This window comes from Capra hircus, chromosome 28 (assembly GCF_001704415.2).
Source record: "Capra hircus breed San Clemente chromosome 28, ASM170441v1, whole genome shotgun sequence".
Classification (NCBI taxonomy): Eukaryota; Metazoa; Chordata; class Mammalia; order Artiodactyla; family Bovidae; genus Capra; species Capra hircus.
This window is the reverse complement of record NC_030835.1, coordinates 12,859,132-12,881,541: the sequence shown is the minus strand read 5'-3', so window position 1 is coordinate 12,881,541 and position 22,410 is coordinate 12,859,132. Positions and strand designations below refer to the sequence as shown.

The 22,410-nt window shown below is 43.7% G+C and overlaps 1 protein-coding gene across 30 annotated transcripts in view; it reads right to left on the bottom strand.

The window, feature by feature from the left end:
- Positions 1 to 22,410, bottom strand: part of KCNMA1 (potassium calcium-activated channel subfamily M alpha 1) — a 768,728-nt gene that overhangs the window by 146,636 nt on the left and 599,682 nt on the right. For 19 of the 30 annotated variants that reach the window (XM_018042414.1, XM_018042412.1, XM_018042417.1 and 16 more), the window contains exons 16-18: positions 18,738 to 18,806; positions 9,490 to 9,576; positions 1,601 to 1,677 (exon numbers count right to left, since the gene is read on the bottom strand). In XM_018042414.1, coding sequence (XP_017897903.1) covers positions 1,601 to 1,677; positions 9,490 to 9,576; positions 18,738 to 18,806 — 233 coding nt within the window. Of the gene's footprint in view, positions 1 to 1,600; positions 1,678 to 9,489; positions 9,577 to 16,377; positions 16,390 to 18,737; positions 18,807 to 22,410 lie in introns of all 30 variants that reach the window. The other 11 variants (XM_018042422.1, XM_018042398.1, XM_018042424.1 and 8 more) reach the window with 1 other exon arrangement.

Here is a 22,410-nt window from a genome sequence, read left to right as displayed (position 1 = left end):
TTTCTGACAAGGGTTCATCCTATCCTTTCTCTCCCATGTACTTCTGCCTTGGGATGTTGTGTTCCTTCTGATGGAAGCGATCCAGGCAATGCCTGGTCAACTGAGCTGTGTTTCTATGTTTCCAAACAACCGAGCTGAGCCGAGTGGATGTACTGCCCAGTGAGAAGGGCCTTTTGAGTTATGGAGTGTGGGGGACTGGATGAGAAGTGAGTTTGTTCTGTGTCTTTACAGGATTTTAGATGCTCTTCCTGGTAGGCTGTCAGAATTAGAGAATTCTTAGGCCCCAAGAAGTTAGAGGTATGGATACTCTGCATGGTGAGGTGTCAGAGATGGGTAAAGGAGATCGTGTGTTAAGTCAGTAGACCAAAGCTGCCCCAAGCTTGGGAATCAGCCCTAGAATGTTTCTGAAGAAACTTCTCTAGCCCAAGAGTGCTTCCCAGGAGCGTTTGCCACAAGACTGACATAAGCCCATGTGTGTGCTTGTGAAAAAGCGTTGTGTGGGGTGATCTTTCATCACTGGGTTCTTACTCTTCAGACCCAAGATCACTCACCCTGTCCTTCTCTCTTCCAAAAAAGACTAGGGAACAGCATCAAGATAGGTCTTCAGGTGAGCCTGAACCCCTGTCTGTCGGATCTGTGTGATCTCATCAATCTCATCCTCCCACTAAACTTGGAGCCTCACTTTCCTCTTTCTGTAAAATGGGATTAATAATACCCGCTGACAACTACGCAAGGTTATGCTGAAGATCAAAGACAATAATGATCTTAAAGAGCTCAAGAGCTCTGGAAACATTAAAAACACCACGGGAAGGAAGGAATCACTATTGCTGTTTTCTCCAGGGTTGTGAACAACTTCTATTAAACAATGCAATGTAATGACTGCAAGCTTTACGTGACGCCCTAGTGCTTTAGGTCAAGAGTTCACCATCCACCATTCCTGATTTAACATATCCTCCTCAAGAAGTCCCACTGGCTGCTTTGAGCCCAACCTAATCCATCCCAAACAGCAATGGTGTTTGAGGTTTGGTCACTAGGCAATGGTATATAAAGTTCACTGGGGATGACCAAGTTCTTCCCTTAGGCCAGTCTGAAGGTATCACAGCTGAAAACTCTGACCTCTGGTAACCAATCCAGCAAAGATCCCAAGTGGAAAGAGAGTCAGCTCCCAAACCCTCAGACTCAGTTTCCCTTCAGCCGTAGCACAGCCACCTTTACAATTGACAGCCCCTAGTCCACTGAAAATCACCAGGCGAAAACACTCCCTCCTCCAGGGCCTCGGCTGCCCTCCATCTCAAACATAGATCGCATTTACTGTGTTTGATGGACACAGCTACCTAGGCATCCCTTTAGAGTCAAGAAGTGGGGATTAGGCGTGAGGCTCACACCGAAGTGTTGATGGTGGCGATTTTCCATCCTCTGCTCTGCTCAAGTGAGGACAAGCATTTATTTCATGTCTCTTTAAACTGTGGGGTGAAACATAAACATATTCAAGAACCCTCTTGATGTTTAGTGTTTCTTTAAAAAGAAAAGGAGAAGGGAAATGAATTGGGGAAAAAGAGGAAGGAGAGAGGGAGGGGAGGGGGAAAGAAACACTACTTACGCCGTTTGCAGCCGCATTTTTTTATCCTTTTGGGATCCGTGATGTCATCATGACAGGCCTTGCAGTAAAAAAATGCCCTGGAGAGAGAGAATGGAAAAACTGACACATTTCATAATCCACCCAAGTGAAATGAGGACCACATTTCCTCCACCATGGTGCCAAATTAATGAAACACGCCAGCACTAATTTCCTTTAATCTTCTGAAAGGTTTAGACATTCATAGACGGAAATGTTTGTTGCTAGACCATTTACTTCAAACACAGGATTCTGCAATTTGAGTTAGTGCTTCTTTTCATAAACTTTTATTTGAAAAGGAGCTGGGAGAGGGTTTGCTGACGTGACACACCACGTCTGCCCTCCCTGCTTTCATTTTGGAGAACAGCCCTCAATGCTACTCATCAGAACACTTGGGCAACCAGCTCTGGGCCCTCAGTGGGAGGTTAAATACATCCCTGACATCCCCATGGTCTGATCAAATAGGTATGAAAAGGGCACAAAGATGACATTCCTCAGTCAAATAAAAATATCAGCCTTGTCACTGATATTTGAAAGCACATTCTCTTGTCAGCCAAGGTAAGCAAGGTTGAAGAAGAAGGGAAAGTCGTGGGGGTCCTCTGTCAAATTCCTTCCGGGATTTCATAGCCCATATTTACTCCCAAACAGGCCAGACTCACTCCCACACTCTCCGGACCTGAGAATACTGCATCAGTGAAGGTTTTCTTCATACTAAGGAGCACAGTTCATTTGACCCCAGGGATGGGTTGGGTAGAGGGTGTTATAGGGTTAGGGTAGAGGACTAAACTTGGGTGGAAAGGTGACCCACAGGCAGCAATCAACAAGAAAATCCCCTCAGGTGACTCAAGTGTCAATATGTGATTACAAGGTGCATTGGCTGTGTTGGAGATATTCTGGATGAGACAAAGCAAGGTCACTGGAGCACTGTTTAAAATGTACAGGGCCTGGAAAAACAGCACTGGGGGCCTGTATCCTTTCAGTACTGGGGAGAGGGGTGGGTACTGTGATAGTGATAAAATTCACCGAAACAACCTTCTGAATAAGGAGACTAACAAAATTTCTGGCTCACCACCTTCATCACTCCCAACATGCAACTGAACGCCAAGGATAAACATGGTCTTTCCTTGACCTAGACTATAAAGAAACAAACACATTTCTTGACCATGTTATTCTCAGTTCCTTTTTGTTTTTCATAGGACTTCATTTATGTTTGGCACTGGCTGGAAACCAACTTTAAGGCTTTGGGATCTGGAAGAGATTGTGTAGATCTTGCAGCCGAAGTCCCTGGAACTCAGTGTCCTCATCTGTAAATCGAGGAGGTTGTCATGATCTGCCCAAAGCCATCCTGTCTAGACCTTAGCCAACTCCAGGACTTCTAAAGTCAAGCCCAAAGCTCTTTCTACCTTAGCAGCTCAGCCACTGGTTAAAATGCCAGTTCTCAACCATCTTGCAAAAAACAAAAGGTAGCTGATTGCTTGGCTGAGTGACAGTGTGGCTAAGAATCCAATCAGTGATGACTTGCCTTGAAAGGGGAAGGACAGGAAAGGAGGAAGCAATTTTTCTTTCACTTCCCTTGGACATTTTCTCCCCCATTTGATGTTTCTACACATAATAATAATTGTAACAAAAATGCATTTATAGAGCACAGATTATAGCCCAGGAGCTGTTTTAAGCATGTTATAAGCATTAACACATTAACATATTTGATTCTCAAACAATCCTTTGAAAGAGATATGATTATTATCTCTGAATTACAGATAAGGAAACTGAAGCACGGAGAGGTTAAGTGGCCTGCCCAAGGTCACAAAGAGAAGAGTAGCAGAGCCCAGATTGGAACTCACACAGTCAAGTGGCAGAGCCCAAGGTCTTAACACATCTCCACTAAAGAGATGGTGAGACAATGATGGGTCTGAATAGATGAGTAAAAAGGTAAAGTATGATTATTTCACGAATTAAAGCTGGATTCTGAAAATGAAATATGCAAAGGGCCACACATGTAAACTTAATGAGTGAAATGGGGGTGCAGGGGCCTGTGGTGACCTGGAGATGCACTCCCCCAACCGAGGGCAGAGTATCTAAGCTCCAGCTGATTCTTGCTAAGAGGCACTTCTCTGCACTTCCCCACCCATCTCTGCCTTCCATGCTCACCTGGCAAAGCCCTGCCGCTCAGCAGACCTGTACTCAAGCAGCTGAGCCTTGCTGGGGAAAGGGACACACCTCTGTGCCAACTGATTTTGCTTTAAATCCACGGTTGTGCATGCCAGGGGCCTTTTCACACTTCTCAGGATCCCCTGCCTCATACCTCCTCCTCCCTGTCAACCCCCTCGCCACTCCCTCTCCTCCTCACCGCACCCCTTCTCCAGTTGGTGACCTTGCCCTATCCATCATCAAGACCAGATCTGCATTCTGCAAAGCTGGCCTTTGGGTCTCCTTGTCCTCAGGTTTCCTGTCGTGTTTGGCCAATGGGAGGGGCCGGCAGGAGATTGGAGCGTGAACAGTGGTAGGAGTTGGCAGTGATGAGATTCCTTTACTGAAGGACCGAGCTCCTGCCAGCAGTGTCTCCTACGCTGCAACCTTTCTCTCCACGTTCTGACAGCCCTCCTTTGAGTCTGAAGATCCAGGGCTAAGAGTGGCTCCAGTCTGTTGTGAGCTCTGAGGTGCTTTTTCATCCCTTGCTAGTTTTCCTTAACTCTGTGCCCACAGCTATACATGGTCCCTTCATAAAACTCACCTCCCTTTTCCCATTTAAGCATGTCATTTGTTTCTTGCCAGGACCCTCACTGATACAGCAGCCACCCAAATGTACCTCTCCAGCCCTCACTTTTTCCCAGAATGCAAGAATCTTAGGTCCTACTGGCTGTATGACATCTCGATGTGTATGTTTAGTGCGTATTGCCTGCTTATCCTAGTCTGGATAAAATTCTTGATTTCCTACCACCCTGAACTTGCTCCTTCCCTATTTACCCTATCTTGGTAAGATGGAGCCATCATTCCCCTCAACAGTGTAAGTTCCAGGTCTAGGCTCCATTCTTGATTCCTCTTTTTCCCCTCACTTCTTATATCCAGTTCATTAGAGGGTCCTACGGACTCTGTAAAATGTATTCTGAGTTGGTCTTACTTCTTTCCACCTCTACTCACCTCTTGCAGCAGCCCCCAAGTCGATGGGCCTCTTCTCCCTCCACCCACTTACCTCCCATTCTCTACCATCCAGATGAAACACCTTTTACTACATCATCTCCAGCTTAAGACCATCCATGATTCCATGTAATAACACAGCCTCTGTATAAAGTCCTATGGAAGCCAGCACCTGGTGTTCCCTCTAACCTCATCTCACCCCCTCAGTTCCCTAAACACGACAAAATTGTTACCACCATGTCTCCTCTTCCCTTCTGATCCCTGTTCAATGGATTCTTTTTCATCACCTCCATCTCTGCTCAAATATCTCTCCCTCAGAGCAGCCATCACTTTAGTTCAGTTCAGTCGCTCAGTCGTGTCCGACTCTTTGTGACCCCATGAATTGCACCACGCCAGGCCTCCCTGTCCATCACCAACTCCTGGAGTTTACTCAAACTCCCGTCCATCGAGTCAGTGATGCCATCCAGCCATCTCACCCTCTGTCGTCCCCTTCTCCTCCTGCCCCCAATTCCTCCCAGCATCAGAGTCAACTCTTCACATGAGGTGGCCAAAGTACTGGAGTTTCAGCTTCAGCATCAGTCCTTCCAATGAACACCCAGGACTGATCTCCTTTAGGATGGACTGACTGGATCTCCCTGCAGTCCAAGGGACTCCCAAGAGGCTTCTCCAACACCACAGTTCAAAAGCAGCAATTTTTCGGCACTCAGCTTTCTTCACAGTCCAACTCTCATATCCATACATGACCACTGGAAAAACCATAGCCTTGACTAGACAGACCTTTGTTGGCAAAGTAATATCTCTGCTTGTTAATATGCTATCTAAGTTGGTCATAACTTCCTTCCAAGAAGTAAGCATCTTTTAAAATTTCATGGCTGCAGTCACCATCTGCAGTGATTTTGGAGCCCCAAAAATAAAGTCTGACACTGTTTCCACTGTTTCCCCATTTATTTCCCATGAAGTGATGGGACCAGATGCCATGATCTTTGTTTTCTGAATGTTGAGCTTTAAGCCAATCTTTTCACTCTCCTCTTTCACTTTCATCAAGAGGCTTTTTAGCTCCTCTTCACTTTCTGCCATAAGGGTGGTGTCATCTGCATATCTGAGGTTATTGATATTTCTCCCGGCAATCTTGATTCCAGCTTGTGCTTCTTCCAGCCCAGCGTTTCTCATGATGTACTCTGAATATAAGTTAAATAAGCAGGGTGACAATATATAGCCTTGACGTGCTTCTTTTCCTATTTGGAACCAGTCTGTTGCTACATGCCCAGTTCTAACTTCTGCTTCCTAACCTGCATATAGGTTTCTCAAGAGGCAGATCAGGTGGTCTGGTATTCCCATCTCAATAAAGTATTTTCCACACTTTATTGTGATCCACACAGTCAAAGGTTTTGGCATAGTCAATAAAGCAGAAGTAGATGTTTTTCTGGAACTCTCTTGCCTTTTCCATGAGCCATCACTTACCCGCAATCTAAATCAGTGACAGTTGCATTAATTCTTTGCATCATGAACAAACAAAACTGCAATTCTCTCCTCCCTAGAATGTGAGCCCATGAAAGCAGTGTCTCCTCCCCACTGTTCACCACTGCTTTCCTGGCAACTAGTACAGTGTTCTCAAAAGTGAGTGACCTGCAGATGTTTGATGAGTGAAGGAGTAAGATAATGCTTGGAGGGTTTCACCCCTCTTTTCCTAAAGCACTGCATCTGAAAGTTTCTCGGAGCTACAATCCATTAACTTTTTCCCAACCCTTTTTTGCAACAGAGGGTGTAAACTCAATACTAGATCATCATAATCTACTTTTCCATTTTAGAAAACTTGTTTAGTTTCCTGCAAACCTCCAATGTCCTTTCTGTGGTTTTCAGTTCCCTAACTGACAGCATTTGCTCTTGACACATCACACACCACGGAAAATTACAGGCTGGTGTTGAGGCTGATTGTGTCAGCATGTATTTGTGAACACCATAAAGCACTGAAATGAGACATATTGTACTCCCTAACACAGGAGGTAATTTGTTTTTTGGACTGCCTGGTATCTGTGACATTCATTAGTGAGAGATGCAATAGGAAATAGAATTACATAAATAGGAGCTTCATGTTATATTTGCTATCTGGGAGGTACATGCGATCAATGGTACACTGTGTGCCCCCAGCCCCCTAGGCATGCTCCAGCTTTTGTGTCTTGTGTCTGGTCAAGGGATCAACCTTCTCTCCCAGGAGACCTGGAGGGGCTTCAGTCCCACTTAGCCTCGCTTTCCTCTTGCAGGTGACCCCAGTTTGGCGGGTATTCCTAGAAAAGGTGAGGTTCTGTGAACTGGATAAGGAGCTTTTCCTCTTTCGCCTGAATAATGACAATCCTGTCCCAATTTGCAGAAGTAAATTTAAGTCATTAGATACCTCAGTCTCTAAAGGAGTTTTTTCTTTAGCTTCTACACCCCATTTTTTTTTCCTGAGCTTTTTTTTTTTTTGGCTGTACCACAAGGTATGCAGGACCTTAGTTCCCCAACCTGGGACTGAACCCATGCCCCCTTCATTGGGAGCATGGAGTCTTAATCACTGAACCTCCAGAGAAGTCCCCCTAAAAGCTTTTATAACTAGTAGGGCTAGTTTTTAAGAGGGGATGAAGAGGAAGAAAATAAGTGCCAGTTGTCAAATCTCATAGGTCTGTGCTCAACATGGCAGATTCACCTCTTGGCAAATAAGAATGTAAGCTTTGGAATGGGACTTACTGGTTTTAAACCCTGGCCCTATGACTCAGTAGCCATGTGGCTTTGGATGAGTTAATTAATCTGTGCCTCAGTTTCCTCACATGTAAATGGCAGTAGCAATGCTCCCTGTCTCACTGTTGAGAGGATTAAATGAGTTGATCAATGTTTGGTATCTGGAACTTAGAACACAGCTGGTGCACGTGGAACTCTGCATACAAATTCACGAGTGTTTCTAACTGTGGTCAAAAATTTCCTTAGAAAAGGAAAGACCAGTTCCAGTTGGGCTCTGCCACTTGCTTATATGCTGCATCAGTTCAGTTCAGTTGCTCAGTCGTGTCCGACTCTTTGCAACCCCATGAATCGCAGCACGCCAGGCCTCCCTGTCCATCACCAACTCCCAGAGTTCACTCAGACTCACGTCCATCGAGTCAGTGATGCCATCCAGCCATCTCATCCTTGGTCGTCCCCTTCTCCTCCTGCCCCCAATCCCTCCCAGCATCAGAGCCTTTTCCAATGAGTCAACTCTTCGCATGAGGTGGCCAAAGTACTGGAGTTTCAGCTTGAGCATCATTCCTTCCAAAGAAATCCCTTCAGAATGGACTGGTTGGATCTCCTTGCAGTCCAAGGGACTCTCAAGAGTCTTCTCCAATACCACAGTTCAAAAGCATCAATTCTTTGGTGCTCAGCCTTCTTCACAGTCCAACTCTCACATCCATACATGATCACAGGAAAAACTATAGCCTTGACTAGATGGACCTTAGTCGGCAAAGTAATGTCTCTGCTTTTGAATATGCTATCTAGGTTGGTCATAACTTTTGCATGGCCTTGTACAAATCATTTGTCTCAATTTCACAGATGAGGAAACTGAAGCCTGGAGAGTTTCAGAAGACCAACCTCACCAGGTTGTTTTGAGGGCTAGCAACAAAGACTGTAGAATACCCAGCACCAGCCTGACTTTGAATAGGAGCTCACTGGATGAAGACAATATTCTTATGCTCAGTGGCTAAGTCGTTTCTGACTCTTTGTGACCCTATGGACTGTAGATCACCAGGCTCCTCTGTCCATGGGACTCTTTTAGGCAAGAATACTGGAGTGGGTTGCCATTTCCTCCTCCAGGAGATTTTTCCCAATCCAGGGATCAAACCTGTGTCTCCTGCATTGGCAGGCAGATTCTTTGCCACTGAGCCCCTGGGAAGCCCAGTGAAGACAATAGGCTTAATAGAAAAACGACACACCTGAACAATTAATCATTTATTTAAGATATTTTATGTGACACTGTCCTTGAGCTGAGTGACCTTTCTGACCTTCTGAGTCACATTTTTCTATCAGTAAATTTTTTCTAGTTCACAGGCTAGAATCAAATATAATAATACTCCATGGTATTCTGCAGAAAGCCCCATGATTTCCTGGGCTGTTTAAACAGGTTTGAGAATATGAACAAAAGTGTCATGAAACATTGAGGCCAATGAAATCCTGGATTGTACCTACAGAGGCTTAAGAATTAAACCTGACAAAGTCAGCCACTTATCTAGAAAGGCCACCGATTGAAATACAGCCAGTTTGGCATGTCATCTGAAATTAATCCAAACTTTTTTGAGATTCCATTTGACACTTAAAGTAGAAAATGGAGACTTCTTGAGTAAATTTGCCTGGATAATGTTAAGAGCACTAGATGAGGGGCCATTGTCCTATGTTGTCCTGGGTCATCAGGAATTGGGGTGATCGTTAACAATCGCTTAATCTCCCTGAGACTCAGCTTCTTCACTTGGAAAATGCAAGACCAGGTATCTAGGGTCTCCTAGGTCTAAAATGTTACTATTCTAATTCAAAGGTATGGAACTCATTGTGTGATGAGGAGTCCATGGAAGCATGTCAAAGCACAATCCTTTTTTCCTAAGGTTCAGCACCATCTGATGGAAACAGACATGTTAAGCACTTCTGGGGTTAGGGCCCAGTACACATTGAAAGCATATCTCAGTGCATGGAGATAGGTACAGCTGAGCCAAAAAGGAAGGCAAGTGAAAATAAACTCTTACCTTTTAACTTCTTTGGCATCACTTGCGATGAAAAATCCTAAAGTACCTTCTTGGATCTTAAGATGGTTTCCAGGATTAATTAATATACTGCTCAGTGAAACAAAAACAAACAAAAAAGATGTAGTTATGAGGTCATGTTCTGAAGAAAACCTTAAAGGCTACACCATATTGTTAACTTTATAGGGGGCCCACTAGTCTAATGCTTTCCCCAAAGATTTTGTCTAGAGCCTGATCTCCACGGCCCTACACATCTAATTGGATGATGCCATCATAAAGTTCTGCTGCCAGGTTCCCAGGCTGGCACACTCCCAGTTGCAGATATCAAAGCAAATCCAGATTTTAGGGCTGAGTTTGTACAATGGGATTGCCATGGGCTTCTGGTTTGAGGCAAAGTTCCTAATCATGTATTGTTTGGGAAATTACTGTTGATGGTGTTATTGGTCTAACAGAGCTATGGCTACACTGATCTTCCATTAGATGGCAGGGTATTAATGGGACCCCTATATGCATACAGAAACATACATGTATACACACTACATATTACTGCAGGGAATGGTACGGGATGCCTGTAACCAATGTAGAAGCAAGTGGAATATCTGCATAACATTGATACGGACCTGGAAGTGGATTCCATGTGCAGCCTAGGTAGAAAGAATTGCATCTACCCTGACAATGAGAGAAAAAACAAAAAATGCCAGCAGTTGGAAATACTTAATGATTCCAGTCTGCTGTTTACAAAAAGGTATGAGAGTGTTTGAATAACATATGTATCTAGTATAACCTGATTGGGGCCAACTTGTAATTAGAAAAAACAAATGCAAATTATCCCTAAAAAAAACTTCCCCCATGGGGAAGTTTTATAAACCTAAATATACACTGTCCTGTTTCAAAGTGGTATAAATAGATTAGCTGACCAAGCTGTGTTTGGACTGACAGAAGAGATAAATGTATCCTAATCTAATAAATGGATGAAACAAACAAACTTAACTGTCTTCAGATCAAAAGCAGAATACAGACTATTTTACACAGAGACAGAGATGAGGCTTTGAGCTTAATGGACACAGAATTGAGGCATTGTAAATGCAGCAGAGTTATTTTTTGATCTGAAAAGTTGGTGTTTATGGTAATAGATGTCTGGAATCAGGCTAAAGGAACTCCTCCACTGTCTAAAACAATCCAAACGGAGGATGGCATTTAAGATGTCATCTTTTACTGCTGGTAAAACCATTCCAGAAAAGTGCCGTGGCTAGCACAGCAAGGCATCCGTAGCAAGACAGGAAGGACCCAGGTGAACTTTTGTTCTCTTTGGGGAACTCAGAGCGGATCATTATTGCAAAATGTTTGCAGTCACAGAAGCATCGACTATTACCAGTAACAAGGCCTGACAGGAGGAAGCCAATCCTGTGAGGTCACTGTGATTAACACTAAATGGCAGCAAGTGTCCATGAAGATTTGAGTGTTCTGCCCTAGAACCATAGGCAACAGTGAGATTCCTCACCAGTCAGGAAGCAGCAGGTCACACTAAAGCAGTTTGCAAGGGGCAGGAGCTCCGTACAGGCACCTCCTGAACACACCCTTCAACTACCCTTCACCTTGGTGTAGCAGCCCTCTGAGTTTTCACCATTACAGAGGAAGAGGGTCAGAGCTTATGACAGTTTCGATGGGTCCCTGTTTCGAAGTCAGTTAAATGGGATGTTTTAGAAAAGCAGAAGGCTGGATTTTGCACACTTTCTTATCCTCATGACTGTGCTGTATGGCAGTTCTTCCATGCCCTAGTTCGGCAATAAGAAATTGGGTCCAAATTCCAACCCCACCATTCAGTTACTGCCTGACTTTGGGCAAGTTACTAATCCTCCCTACAACTCAACTTCCTCACATTACAAGATGAAAATAAGCATAGTCTGCTTTACTTTTTTCAAAGGATTAAGGGAGATGATGCATAGAAAGCTAATGTATATTAGCTTTTCTTATTTATTATTGCAAAAAAAGCCAAAAGTGTATTTCACTTTTAATGAAATCATCACTTTAGCTGGCCCTGTAGAATGGAACATAGAACTTCATACCAAAATACCATGGCCATAATTAGATAAAGTTATTATAGGGAGAGGAAAATGTACACTCCAGAATAATATTCAGGAATATACAGGAAAATTCTGGAGTTTAAAGGAACTAATTTCTTGAAGTTGAATAAGCCTACATTTTGATGTGTATTCATATAAGGATGTAAAAGCTTCTGAGTGAAAAAGAAATCCTATCATAGTTTTAACAATGCAATTCAAAAGAGGAAATTTGACACTCATCAATGTCTAGGTGACACATAGGAGCAAAACAAGCCTCACACAAAACCTGTTTCTTTTTTTTTTTTTTGCATCATATGCTTCATTAATTGCACTCCAGTGATCAAGCCCATTGTGTCATGGTTCCTATCAATGGAAAGTTTCTTTTCATTTCCTTTGTTCTTTAGCAACAGTGAATAAGAATTGGTGTACAGTGAGGATTTGGGACTGTCATTCTGAAGACAGCAGGTTGAGATAATTTATTACAGCCTTCAAGCTTGCTTTAGCCAAGTCAGTGCGGCGGAGAGGAAAGCTTTTGGGCCCTGATGTCGGGTACATTAGTGTTCAAATCTCAGTTTTGATGCCTGTGTTGGTTGAGCGAACAGGTGTGTGTGTTGGACAGCTGAGCTCAGGTCCTGGCCTTGGGCATGGACCTGCTGATAAACCTCACTCTCCTCATCTGTAAAAAGGGGGGAATAATTGCTAGCTTATAGTGTCACAAACAGAATTAAAGTACATACCATACATATTATGTCCTGAGTGAGGGGTCACAAAGCAGGTCCTTAATACATGGTCACTATTATTAGTAAGCAAGGTAATGACAACAACTAGACAAGATGCAGACAATCTCTCAGAGCATCACTGCTCTCCATTTGATCTTTGGTGCTAATAAACTACCTAGGAGGCATCTTACTGGTACTGGAAGACCTCTGTACTGACTGAGATATCCAAAGCATTTTTATCTCCATGCCATATCTGGAGATGGGCTCATCTGGACCAGCTTTTGGCTGCACAGTGGAGTATCTCCCTGTTCCTTAAACCTCATGGCTGATTGTGTAAGGCACTGTAAGCACCTCCATGGGCATCACTGACCGTGCGACTCTAGGATGCCCTCTTGTTCTCTTTTGGACAGGAGGAGAAGCTTCACATCATCTCTGCGTGACAGCCAAGGCTGCATCGTTTGCAGTATCCTGCTCAGGCTAGGGCACCCTTCTGGGTGGGAATCAAAAGACTGAGCTCAGCTCTTGAGAATAACGAAGGAAAGAAATCTAGATACACAAAGAAGTTTGTTGTGATGCATTCCACTCATAGATTTAAGGGTTTGGTAAAGAAGCATGTGCCCCTGATTTCAGGGGACCATTGCATATAATAGTTCCCATGTAAGGGTACAAAGTTTTAAAGTCTCTTTAAGGAAACCTATTACTCTTTTTGATATTTTAGACAGTGAGTCTTCTATCCACATTCCAAATCTAGAACGTTTAAATCCATTAAATCCTTTCTTTGAAACTATAAAAAGATAAGGATCCTAGACAGAAGTAACTCTTTTTGCTGCCAAATGCTTGCTACCCTTAGAATACGCTATTGACCTTCTAATGGGAATATGTAAATCTTTCCAAAGATCTTTGATCTCAAAAGACGTTAAGTTTGTTTGGCTTTTATGGCTGCCAAAAGTCTCCCTCCTCGTGCCTCACTTTAAAACAGGCTTTTGCTCCAATTTTGTCTAATTCACCAGCTTATCAGAGATAAACGTCAAGATGTGTCTCATGAAGAATCAAGGAAACCTCTAAGAAAAAAAAGCCTAAATACCACTTAGCAGAATTCCAATAGGGACATCTTCTTGGCAGGGGTGGATTTTTTCTTAATTCAAGGAACTATAAATGATTCTCTTTTTCTTCTATGACCTTGTTAATTTCAACTGAAAACATTCAGTAACAGCTGGAGGCAAAGGGCTGGTGTGACCCCTTCCCCAAGGATTCTTACTCTCCCTCTCTTTTTCCTAGTTTTGTATTTAGACTTATTTTCTAGTTCCTTATACACCCTATGGAGCAAATATTTATTTTCTGTAGGGAAACCATAATTAAATAAAAGACTGAAAACCATAATCCTATTTTATTTACTTTTATAGGCAAGTTTCTCATAGTAATCAGCTTAAAGCCCTGCCTGCAACAGGCACATTTCAACTCTCTTGAATGAGTGAAAACCATAAGCAGTGGCCTCAGTTACAGAAGTGTCTCTTTCCTTCTCTAATAAAGAGAAAAGTAGTCACAGATGTTCTTCCAAAGACCAAGGTGCAATTCTCACCAGTTGGGTACCAAAGGAGTGACCACACTCCTGGGGATTTGTTGCTTGATAGCAAAATGATTCGGAGAAGGCAACGGCACCCCACTCCAGTACTCTTGCCTGGAAAATCCCATGGACAGAGGAGCCTGGTAGGCTCCAGTCCATGGGGTTGCTAAGAGTCGGACACGACTGAGCGACTTCACTTTCACTTTTCACTTTCATGCACTAGAGAAGGCAATGGCAACCCACTCCAGTGTTCTTGCCTGGAGAATCCCAGGGACGGGGGAGCCTGGTGGGCTGCCGTCTATGTGGTCGCACAGAGTCAGACACGACTGAAGCGACTTAGCCGCAGCAGCAGCAGAACGATTCGTTCCCTTTCTCCACCACTTACGCATAACAACGGGGAAACATCTAGTTATCCCTTCTTCAGTCATCATAAACTTTACTTGGTCACTATTTTTGGAGACAACCAAGGATTAGTCATTCAACTGAAACACATTTTTTTAAAGCGAACTTTTTATCCATTATGGATAAATATGACAGGTGTGTATTTCTCTCCTCCCTCCCCTCAATTTTGATAGGTGTAGCGTACCATTCCCTGAGCAATTACAAAAAAATATCACTCACATGAGAAAACAATTTGTACTTGATAACATGGTAATTATATCTGTGTCTAGCAAGCTAATGGGACTTCATGAACTAGGGCAAAAAGATAAAGACGTGTAGCTCTTTAGTTCACGCTGTGCCCAGATGAATCGTGCCACTGGGGGGTGGTCTTTCTGACCACATAAGGTCACAGAGATTGCTATTGGGTGGGACTTTGTTTGACCAGTGGTTGCCCTGCAGTTTATGGGCTATGTTCAGGCACAGTCTAAAGAAACCCCAAATCACAAATCTTATTGACTTTCTGGAACTTTTCGTTTCTTCTCGGGTTTAAAATATATTCTGCTAGCGTCCCACACAACTAGACACACACACTTTTCCTATGAAATGTATGTAAGGGCACGGTGGGTATTCCATGCTTCGACATGTTTGAGCCCAATTCACTTACACAGAGACAGCATAATAAAGATTGCTCCCAGCTGATCACACTCAAATGACCACCTCTGTGGTCTGCCAATGACAGCGGCAAGGACTTGTTTAGCCTGAATCCATCTCAGTAATTTTAGAAATGTCATTTTAAAATCTATTTTGCACATAAGGAAACGAGTAGCGTTATGGGATGGGAAAGAGAGTTCGTTTGGGAAGGATATGCTGGATATTTGGTTCTGGGAGCAAACCGTGTCACTTTCTGATACACTTCAGGACAAGCCATGCCTATATCACAACATGCCTCACCACAAGATAAAAGGGCTCAAAGGCCAAAAGCCAACAGCTTAGGTGCAACCACTGTGGGCCTTTGAAGATGCAAAGTGTTGCAGTAACTTCTTGCAGTTGGATCATATCAATAATACCAAACTGACAGGAAGCCACCTCTACTCAAGAGAATCACTGAAGAATCTGATTTTGGAAAGAGTTTCAGATAGATAGACACACACACACACAATTACAAACAAAAACACGTAACAGTGATTACAACCACAGAACAAAACAACTCTAGAGAAGATGAACAAGGAGGCATCTCAATAGTATGTTTTCAACAATACTGTCTTGGAGAAAACAACACTGCAAATATAAGCCCAAAAAGTTGGAGGGGGAACAAAAATCTATCGATGAGGATTTGGTCGTGCTTCATGCAACATAAAAAGCAGCAAAACAGGGTGAGGTCACATGGTGAAAACTGAGGTACTTCACATTGAGAAATACGCCCAAACACATTGGGAAGAAAGAGAAACATGAGTTCATCGCAATAAACAGTACTCATTCAGTAAACCAAATGTGATGACCTAGCAATTGAGTAGCAGCATTCTAAGTCTGTACTGAGTACTGGCCCAGGGAGAAAGTACATCAAATGTTATCATCAGAATTAGCATACGGAAAGAGAGTTAAGCGTAAGGGCTTGGTCTCTGTTTTGTGGATAAAAGGACACAGATTTGTCTCTACAAACTGGAAACCGGACACAGGGCAGAGGAGGTCACCGGGAACGTGGATGTGGTATGCAGACAAACGGCACCAAAACACATCAGGACAGGACAGAAACAGACACCAAGGGCTGGAGAGACCCGTTCTGCTTTATCAGCTCTACTAGCGTTTGTTCCCATCGCTGGTGCCATGACTGAAAACAGGATTGGGCCTTTGTTTTGTGTAGGTTTCCTGCAAAGAAGTTAGTGCATGATCCAAAAGAATCGCCAAATCAAACAAGAAAAGCAATATGCTACTTCCAGTTTTTATGGACTCTGGTTGGAGAGAGGTTTGTATATAAAAACACATATATACACACATATATATAATATATGTATATACGGGGTTAGACAAGGGAATGAGATTATATATATGTATACACATATATATAATCTCTATCTTCCTGAATTCTTGGCAAAGGGTTAGTCCTGTGGTTAGACGTGAAGACGGAGGGTGGAAGTTGGGAGGAAAGTTAACGAAGAGAGCATACCGCTTTCGGCTTCTGCAAAACGACAAGAAAAGAATTGAAAATCAAACAATTGGATAATTAATTGACTGACACCAGAAGGAAAGAAGGAATAAAACCTTTGTTTCAAGTTATGTGAAGGATGCATGTGAAAACAAGGTTTTCTGGCAAAGCATGGGAACAGTATCATGGGGGTGAAGCAGCAACAAAGGAGGCGGTTCACACAGGTCAGAGGCACGGGGCAGGGGTGGAAAAAAAGAAGGGGGGCGGCCCTCTGAATTTTAGCACCCAGTCACTTGGGAAATGGGAGAGGAAGGCAAATGGGACATTTTTAAATGAAGAACAAAATCAAAATGATTATCTCAGGAAGGGTCAGCAGCTCAGTTCTTTTTAACACGAATATTGTGTGTGAGTCCTGTGTTTTCTTGGAGGCATGATCCACATTCCCTCCAACAAACCTTTTTCCACAAGAACCAATGTGCTTCCACACTGAGACCAAGCCATGTTTGAAGATTAAAGCTGGCAGCTATAGACAGAAAGCTAAACCCAAGTCTTACTGGTTCTTTTCTCCCTCTTCTGAAAAAGGAAATTCTAAAAGCTTTCTGTATGTACAAATATGGCTTTGTTGGAGCATCTATCAAATAAAAGATTGTGCCTTCAGGGAGAGCACTGAGTTATTTTTCTTAGAACGGTGACAGCGGATTCACATTGAAACCTTTAACAGTCTTTCTCTCTCCCTCCTTTGTGACCAAGAAGTGGCAGGTGGGAGATGGCTGGTTAAGGTACAGGGTGCAGTCTCCTGCCATGGAATTATTCCAGAATGGCTGAGAAACACTCTTCAGCATCACCCACATGATGACATTTTTTCCCTTAGAGATGCACAGAAGTGATAGAGAGCACTAAATTATACAAAGATTTACTAACTTGGCAACATGAGAATATCATTTGCAGAAACCCAGGATACACATTTTCCTCTACACAGGTACAGGGGTATATTGGCAACAACATGGGCAAGCAACAATCCCAGAAACATCCACTTTATCTGTTGAACAGCAAATAGCCAAGAACTCTCAGGTGTTTTGCAAATAATATTCTTCACTTTGGCAGCACAGAGAAGAAAAACGTTTATCTACATAAATAGTTGTCAACTGCTAAGACTATGGTCTACCATGTGATCACCAAATCTACCATTTTGTCTTCCTTTTGGTGGATTTGGATATTCAAAACTAGTTAATATGTGATCAGATTGACTTTGTGAGCAATCTGATCTTGTGGTTAAGGTAACAGAGAACATTGGATTGACTGGCTTACAATCCAGTGTTTGATTTTGTTTGTTTGCTTGTGTTTGGCTCATAGAGACACGGGCTACATATTTGAAAGTCTGGCTTTATTGAGTCATGCACTCAGAAAATGGAAACTTCTTGAATGATGATAGCAGGAACCTTCTAGTCTTGCCCTGCAGTCAGTTAATAAGGCATATGTTGGAGGATATTTCCACCATTCCCATAGACACTTACAGGTAAACTTTTTAACATGGATGTCAGTTCAAGGGACATAAGCCTGAGCACTTCTCAGTAAGCTCTCCTTCTTCTAAAGCTATTGATAAGAATTGAGGAGCAAAAAAAAAAAAAAAGAATTGAGGAGCAAAAAGTCATCTCTCTTTTATCTGTAATGCATCCAATACTCCAACAAAAATTCCTTGTTAATGGCAATGCTTCCTCCTTCCAGCACAAACTCATATATTGACTGGAGTGTTATCTATTTTGACCAGACCCGGTCCCTCATCAGTCTGATTTGCACATAATTAAGTACAAAATAAATAAATAAAGAGGGCTCCTGCCTCCAAGCCCTGTTCTCTGGGCTAATTTACATGAAGCTGATATTTTGCCACCTGGATTTCAGTTGCACCGGGAGAAACACATATGGTACACAATAGGCTGCTTGTAATTTGGCTCCAAGAGAGCTGTGATCTCCCATCACGGCTCTGCCCCATGCCTGCTTTGAAGGAGGCCAGAGTCCATCTGCTTTTTGCTCACAGCAGTAAACACAGGTTTAAGGACAGAGTCTGTCCATCATTTTATATTTATATTTTATATTTAGTGAAAAGTGTAAGTTGGTGTGATCAGGTGGAGATCTGGATGCCTCATTCCTTTCCCCTGGAGAGGCAGTCTCTCCAGTGGGGTTTGGGATGCCAGGTGTCTCTGGGATAGAAGTGGCAGGGTATAGTTAAATACACCTTGAAATGTGACTTCAAGTCAGAGAAGTGTTGCATTAGGATTCCAAACAAATAAATAACACGTTAAGAAAGAAGTGAACTGAATGTTCCCCGCCTGCATGCTCACCATCATAAATGTCAGCTGGGCGCTGGGTCATGGCGAACTTACCGGCTCTCTCGATTGGCAGACTTGTACTCAATGGCTATCATGAGAAGCTTGAGCTTCACAAAACACAGCCTGCAATGAGACAGAAAGTGCTTCCCAGTCAGTGGTTCCAAATGACCAGAGCCACACAACAAACACTGTTACGACCTTTCCATCTCCTGATGCGGTCATTATCCAAGGGACCCCTATTCGACAGTCTGTGTGCCAGAGGGAGAGGGCTAGGAGCCACACCTCCGCATCCTCCCCATTAAACTTGATTTCTCACAAGTGATAAGGTGCTGAATGTTCAAAGTGCAAATTGCACTCAGGTCTGGATGTCTAGACACACACCCCAAGCAGGGATTTCTGTCTGGGGATTTATGCTGGGCCAGATTCATTAGTTACTCGGTCGGGTAGTAAAATGTTAACTGCAGGGGGAGGGAGGTATTTGGAGCAGCTGGACCTGTTATTTGGATTCCATTTCGGTCTTTTGTACAAATGGCTCATATTGTTGTTCCGAGCAGACCCCTGTGCGCTTGGAATGATGGTAATAACCCTTAGTCTCCGCGTAAGTGCCCAGCACATGATGACGGGACCGCGACTCCTGGCTCCATCCAAGCTCTCTCACCGCATCTGCCGGGCGTTCCTACCCGCAGCCCAGACTGCACGGAGGCCGGCTGGCTCCTGCCTCCAGGTCTTCACCCACACGGTTCCTACCGCAGAAAGCCTCCTCTGCTCCCAACCCAATCTCCAGGCCCAAGTCAAACTGGACCTTCCGTGTAGGCCTTCTCAGACTACTGTCACGCTCTGATTTTCTGTCTCAGAGCACCTCCAGCACCTTGTGTGCAACCACGTCGTTTAGCCTTTCGTTGATTTTATCCCGGCTGTGGCTGCCTCCTACTGTTTCATGGTCTGAACTTTATCTCCTCAACAAGTGCAACTTCTTCAAGAGTTAGGGACTTGTTTGGAATTCCCCACAGTACTGTACATTGAACCTGCTACAGAAAACTCAAGAAATGAATGAGTTCTGCTTACTCATGTTCAGTTCTAAGAGAACAGAAAAAAAAGTTCAGTAAAATACTTATGCATAAAGATGCTCATGGAAGTACTAATACACAGTAAATTAAAAACAAAACTGAAAGTAACCTAAATGTCCAATAAAAAGGCAAAGATAAAATAGCATACAGTATAGTATTTGCATTCAAAATGACTTTTTGAAGAATACTTCAAGGTAGATCAACGAACGTTATTTTGTAGGTACAAAGATGTAAATAACCTAACACAGTGAAAATATATATTTATAAACTCATAGAAATAAAAGCTCACATAAACTAACAAAGAATTATACACATTATGTATCACAGGTTTCCTAAATGGGCATTATCACTCATGCTTTAAGGATTTTTAGATAGAAAAACATTGGTCGACTGACGGATTGAGAAATGAGTTGATGGTTATTCAGCTTTAGCATTGTGATGGGGAGGAGGTGCTGGGTCACAGGTCAGGCTCTTGGTGTTCTCATTTCATCCCCATAATATCCCTAAGAGGGAGATATGACCCCAGTTATTCAGACTTCCATTGGTGTTTCTGGGCTTCCCTAGTAGCTCAGATGGTAAAGAATCTGCCTGCAATGTGGGAGACCTGGGTTCGATCCCTGGGTTGGAAAGATCCCGTGGAGGAGGGCATGGCAACCCACTCCAGTATTCTTGCCTGGAGAATCCCCATGGACAGAGGAATCTGGTGGGCTACAGTCCATGGGGTCTCAAAGAGTCAGACACGACTGAGTGACTAAGCACACACTGATGGCTCTGTTTTACAAGTGATGAAACTAAGGCTCAGAAAGCCCATGTAACTTGCCCTAAGTCCCCAGCTCATACCTGGCAGGATATACAACATCTTTGTCCCCAGTGAAGCCTATTTTATACTGGGGTAGACAGGCAATGAGCAAATATACCAGTGAATACATGAAACCTTTCCAGATAAGGACAAATACTGTGCAGAAAATAAAACACCTAAGAGGTTAAAGCAGAGACATTACTTTGCCAGCAAAGGTCTGTCTAGTTAAGGCTATGGTTTTTCCTGTCGTCATGTATGGATGCGAGAGTTGGACTGTGAAGAAGGCTGAGCACCGAAGAATTGATGATGCTTTTGAACTGTGGTGTTGGAGAAGACTCTTGAGAGTTCCTTGGACTGCAAGGAGATCAGCCCTGGGTGTTCTTTGGAAGGAATGATGCTACAGCTGAAACTCCAGTACTTTGGCCACCTCATGCGAAGAGTTGACTCATTGGAAAAGACTCTGATGCTGGGAGGGATTGGAGGCAGGAGGAGAAGGGGACGACAGAGGATGAGATGGCTGGATGGCATCACCGACTCGATGGACGTGAGTCTGAGTGAACTCCGGGAGATGGTGATGGACAGGGAGGCCTGGCGTGCTGTGATTCGTGGGGTCGCAAAGAGTCGGACACGACTGAGCGACTGAACTGAACTGAACTGAACTGAAGAGGTTAAAGAGTAACTAGGGAGGTGTGCTATCTGTGATGGTCCAGGGGGTCCTTTCTGAAAAAGTAAAACAAGAGCACAGAGCGCTGGAGCATGGTGATCAGGGGCAGGCAGTGAGGGGATCTGGGCAGAGAGCTTTCTAGGGAGTGGAGACGGCAAGTGCAAAGGCCCTGAGGTAAAAGGGAGTCGCAGTGTTTAAGGACCAGCACTACGGCCAGTGAGGCTGCAGCTGAGTGAAAACAGCAACAGTGACAGAGCGAAGTGACAGCAACCAGGTCAGGGAGAGAGGTGGGGACAAGGTCGCGAAGACTTCGCCGGCCACAGCTAGGAATCTGCAGCTTCTTCCAAGTGGACTGGGAGGCTCTGGGTTGGTTCTACACAGAAAGGTGCCATCATCAGATGCACTGAACCTGTGGAGGCGCTGCTTGCAGGTAACGTGCTGGGGAAGGCCTCCGGCTCTCTGGTGGGAACAAGGCCAGCTGTTCATTCCTGCCTAGGAAGCCATGGTCCCCCATCCTGCTTTCAACAGTCAGATTTCAGAGGACCACTTGCATCCAGGCACTTTGGGACTCTCCCGGTGATTTGCGGGTTTCCTGATTCCTGCCAACAGACTCGAATGACCTGGGCTCTGTGCTGATCATGCAGGTTGCTGAAACACCAACCCACATATCCAACTACAGCTGGAAAAGCGCTCTTCCTAAGTTATGTTTGATAGAGCATCACACTAACACACACCGTTTATGGGGCTGTTACCTCTGGAGCTTAAATTGTTTAAAATATCAGATGGCTTATGCAATATTTGTTGAAATAAATTACCAGATTAAGTAACCACTTTTTAATGTAAATAGCAACCCAGAGCCAAACTTGAGGAGAAGGCTGATCTTAACTCAGTACAGACCATGAAGAGGTTGATTTGCTGAAATCCTTCAAGCCATAGCCACTCCCATTTGGGATTCTGATGCTTCTTGGAATCAAGGACCTAAATTGCTTTAATGACCTGATTGTATTGGTGAGAAGGGAAGAAACAGTTCATAGTTAGGGTGAATCATGTCTGCCTAGCTACTACAATACCATTTTCCAACTCTATATAAAAAGAAAGCCGCTTTATAACTCAGAAAAGTCATTAAAATCTACATGGCTTTGTACATATTCCTCACCTAGCCCAGGGCGGACCAGCAGATCTGAGTCTTCTTTTGTA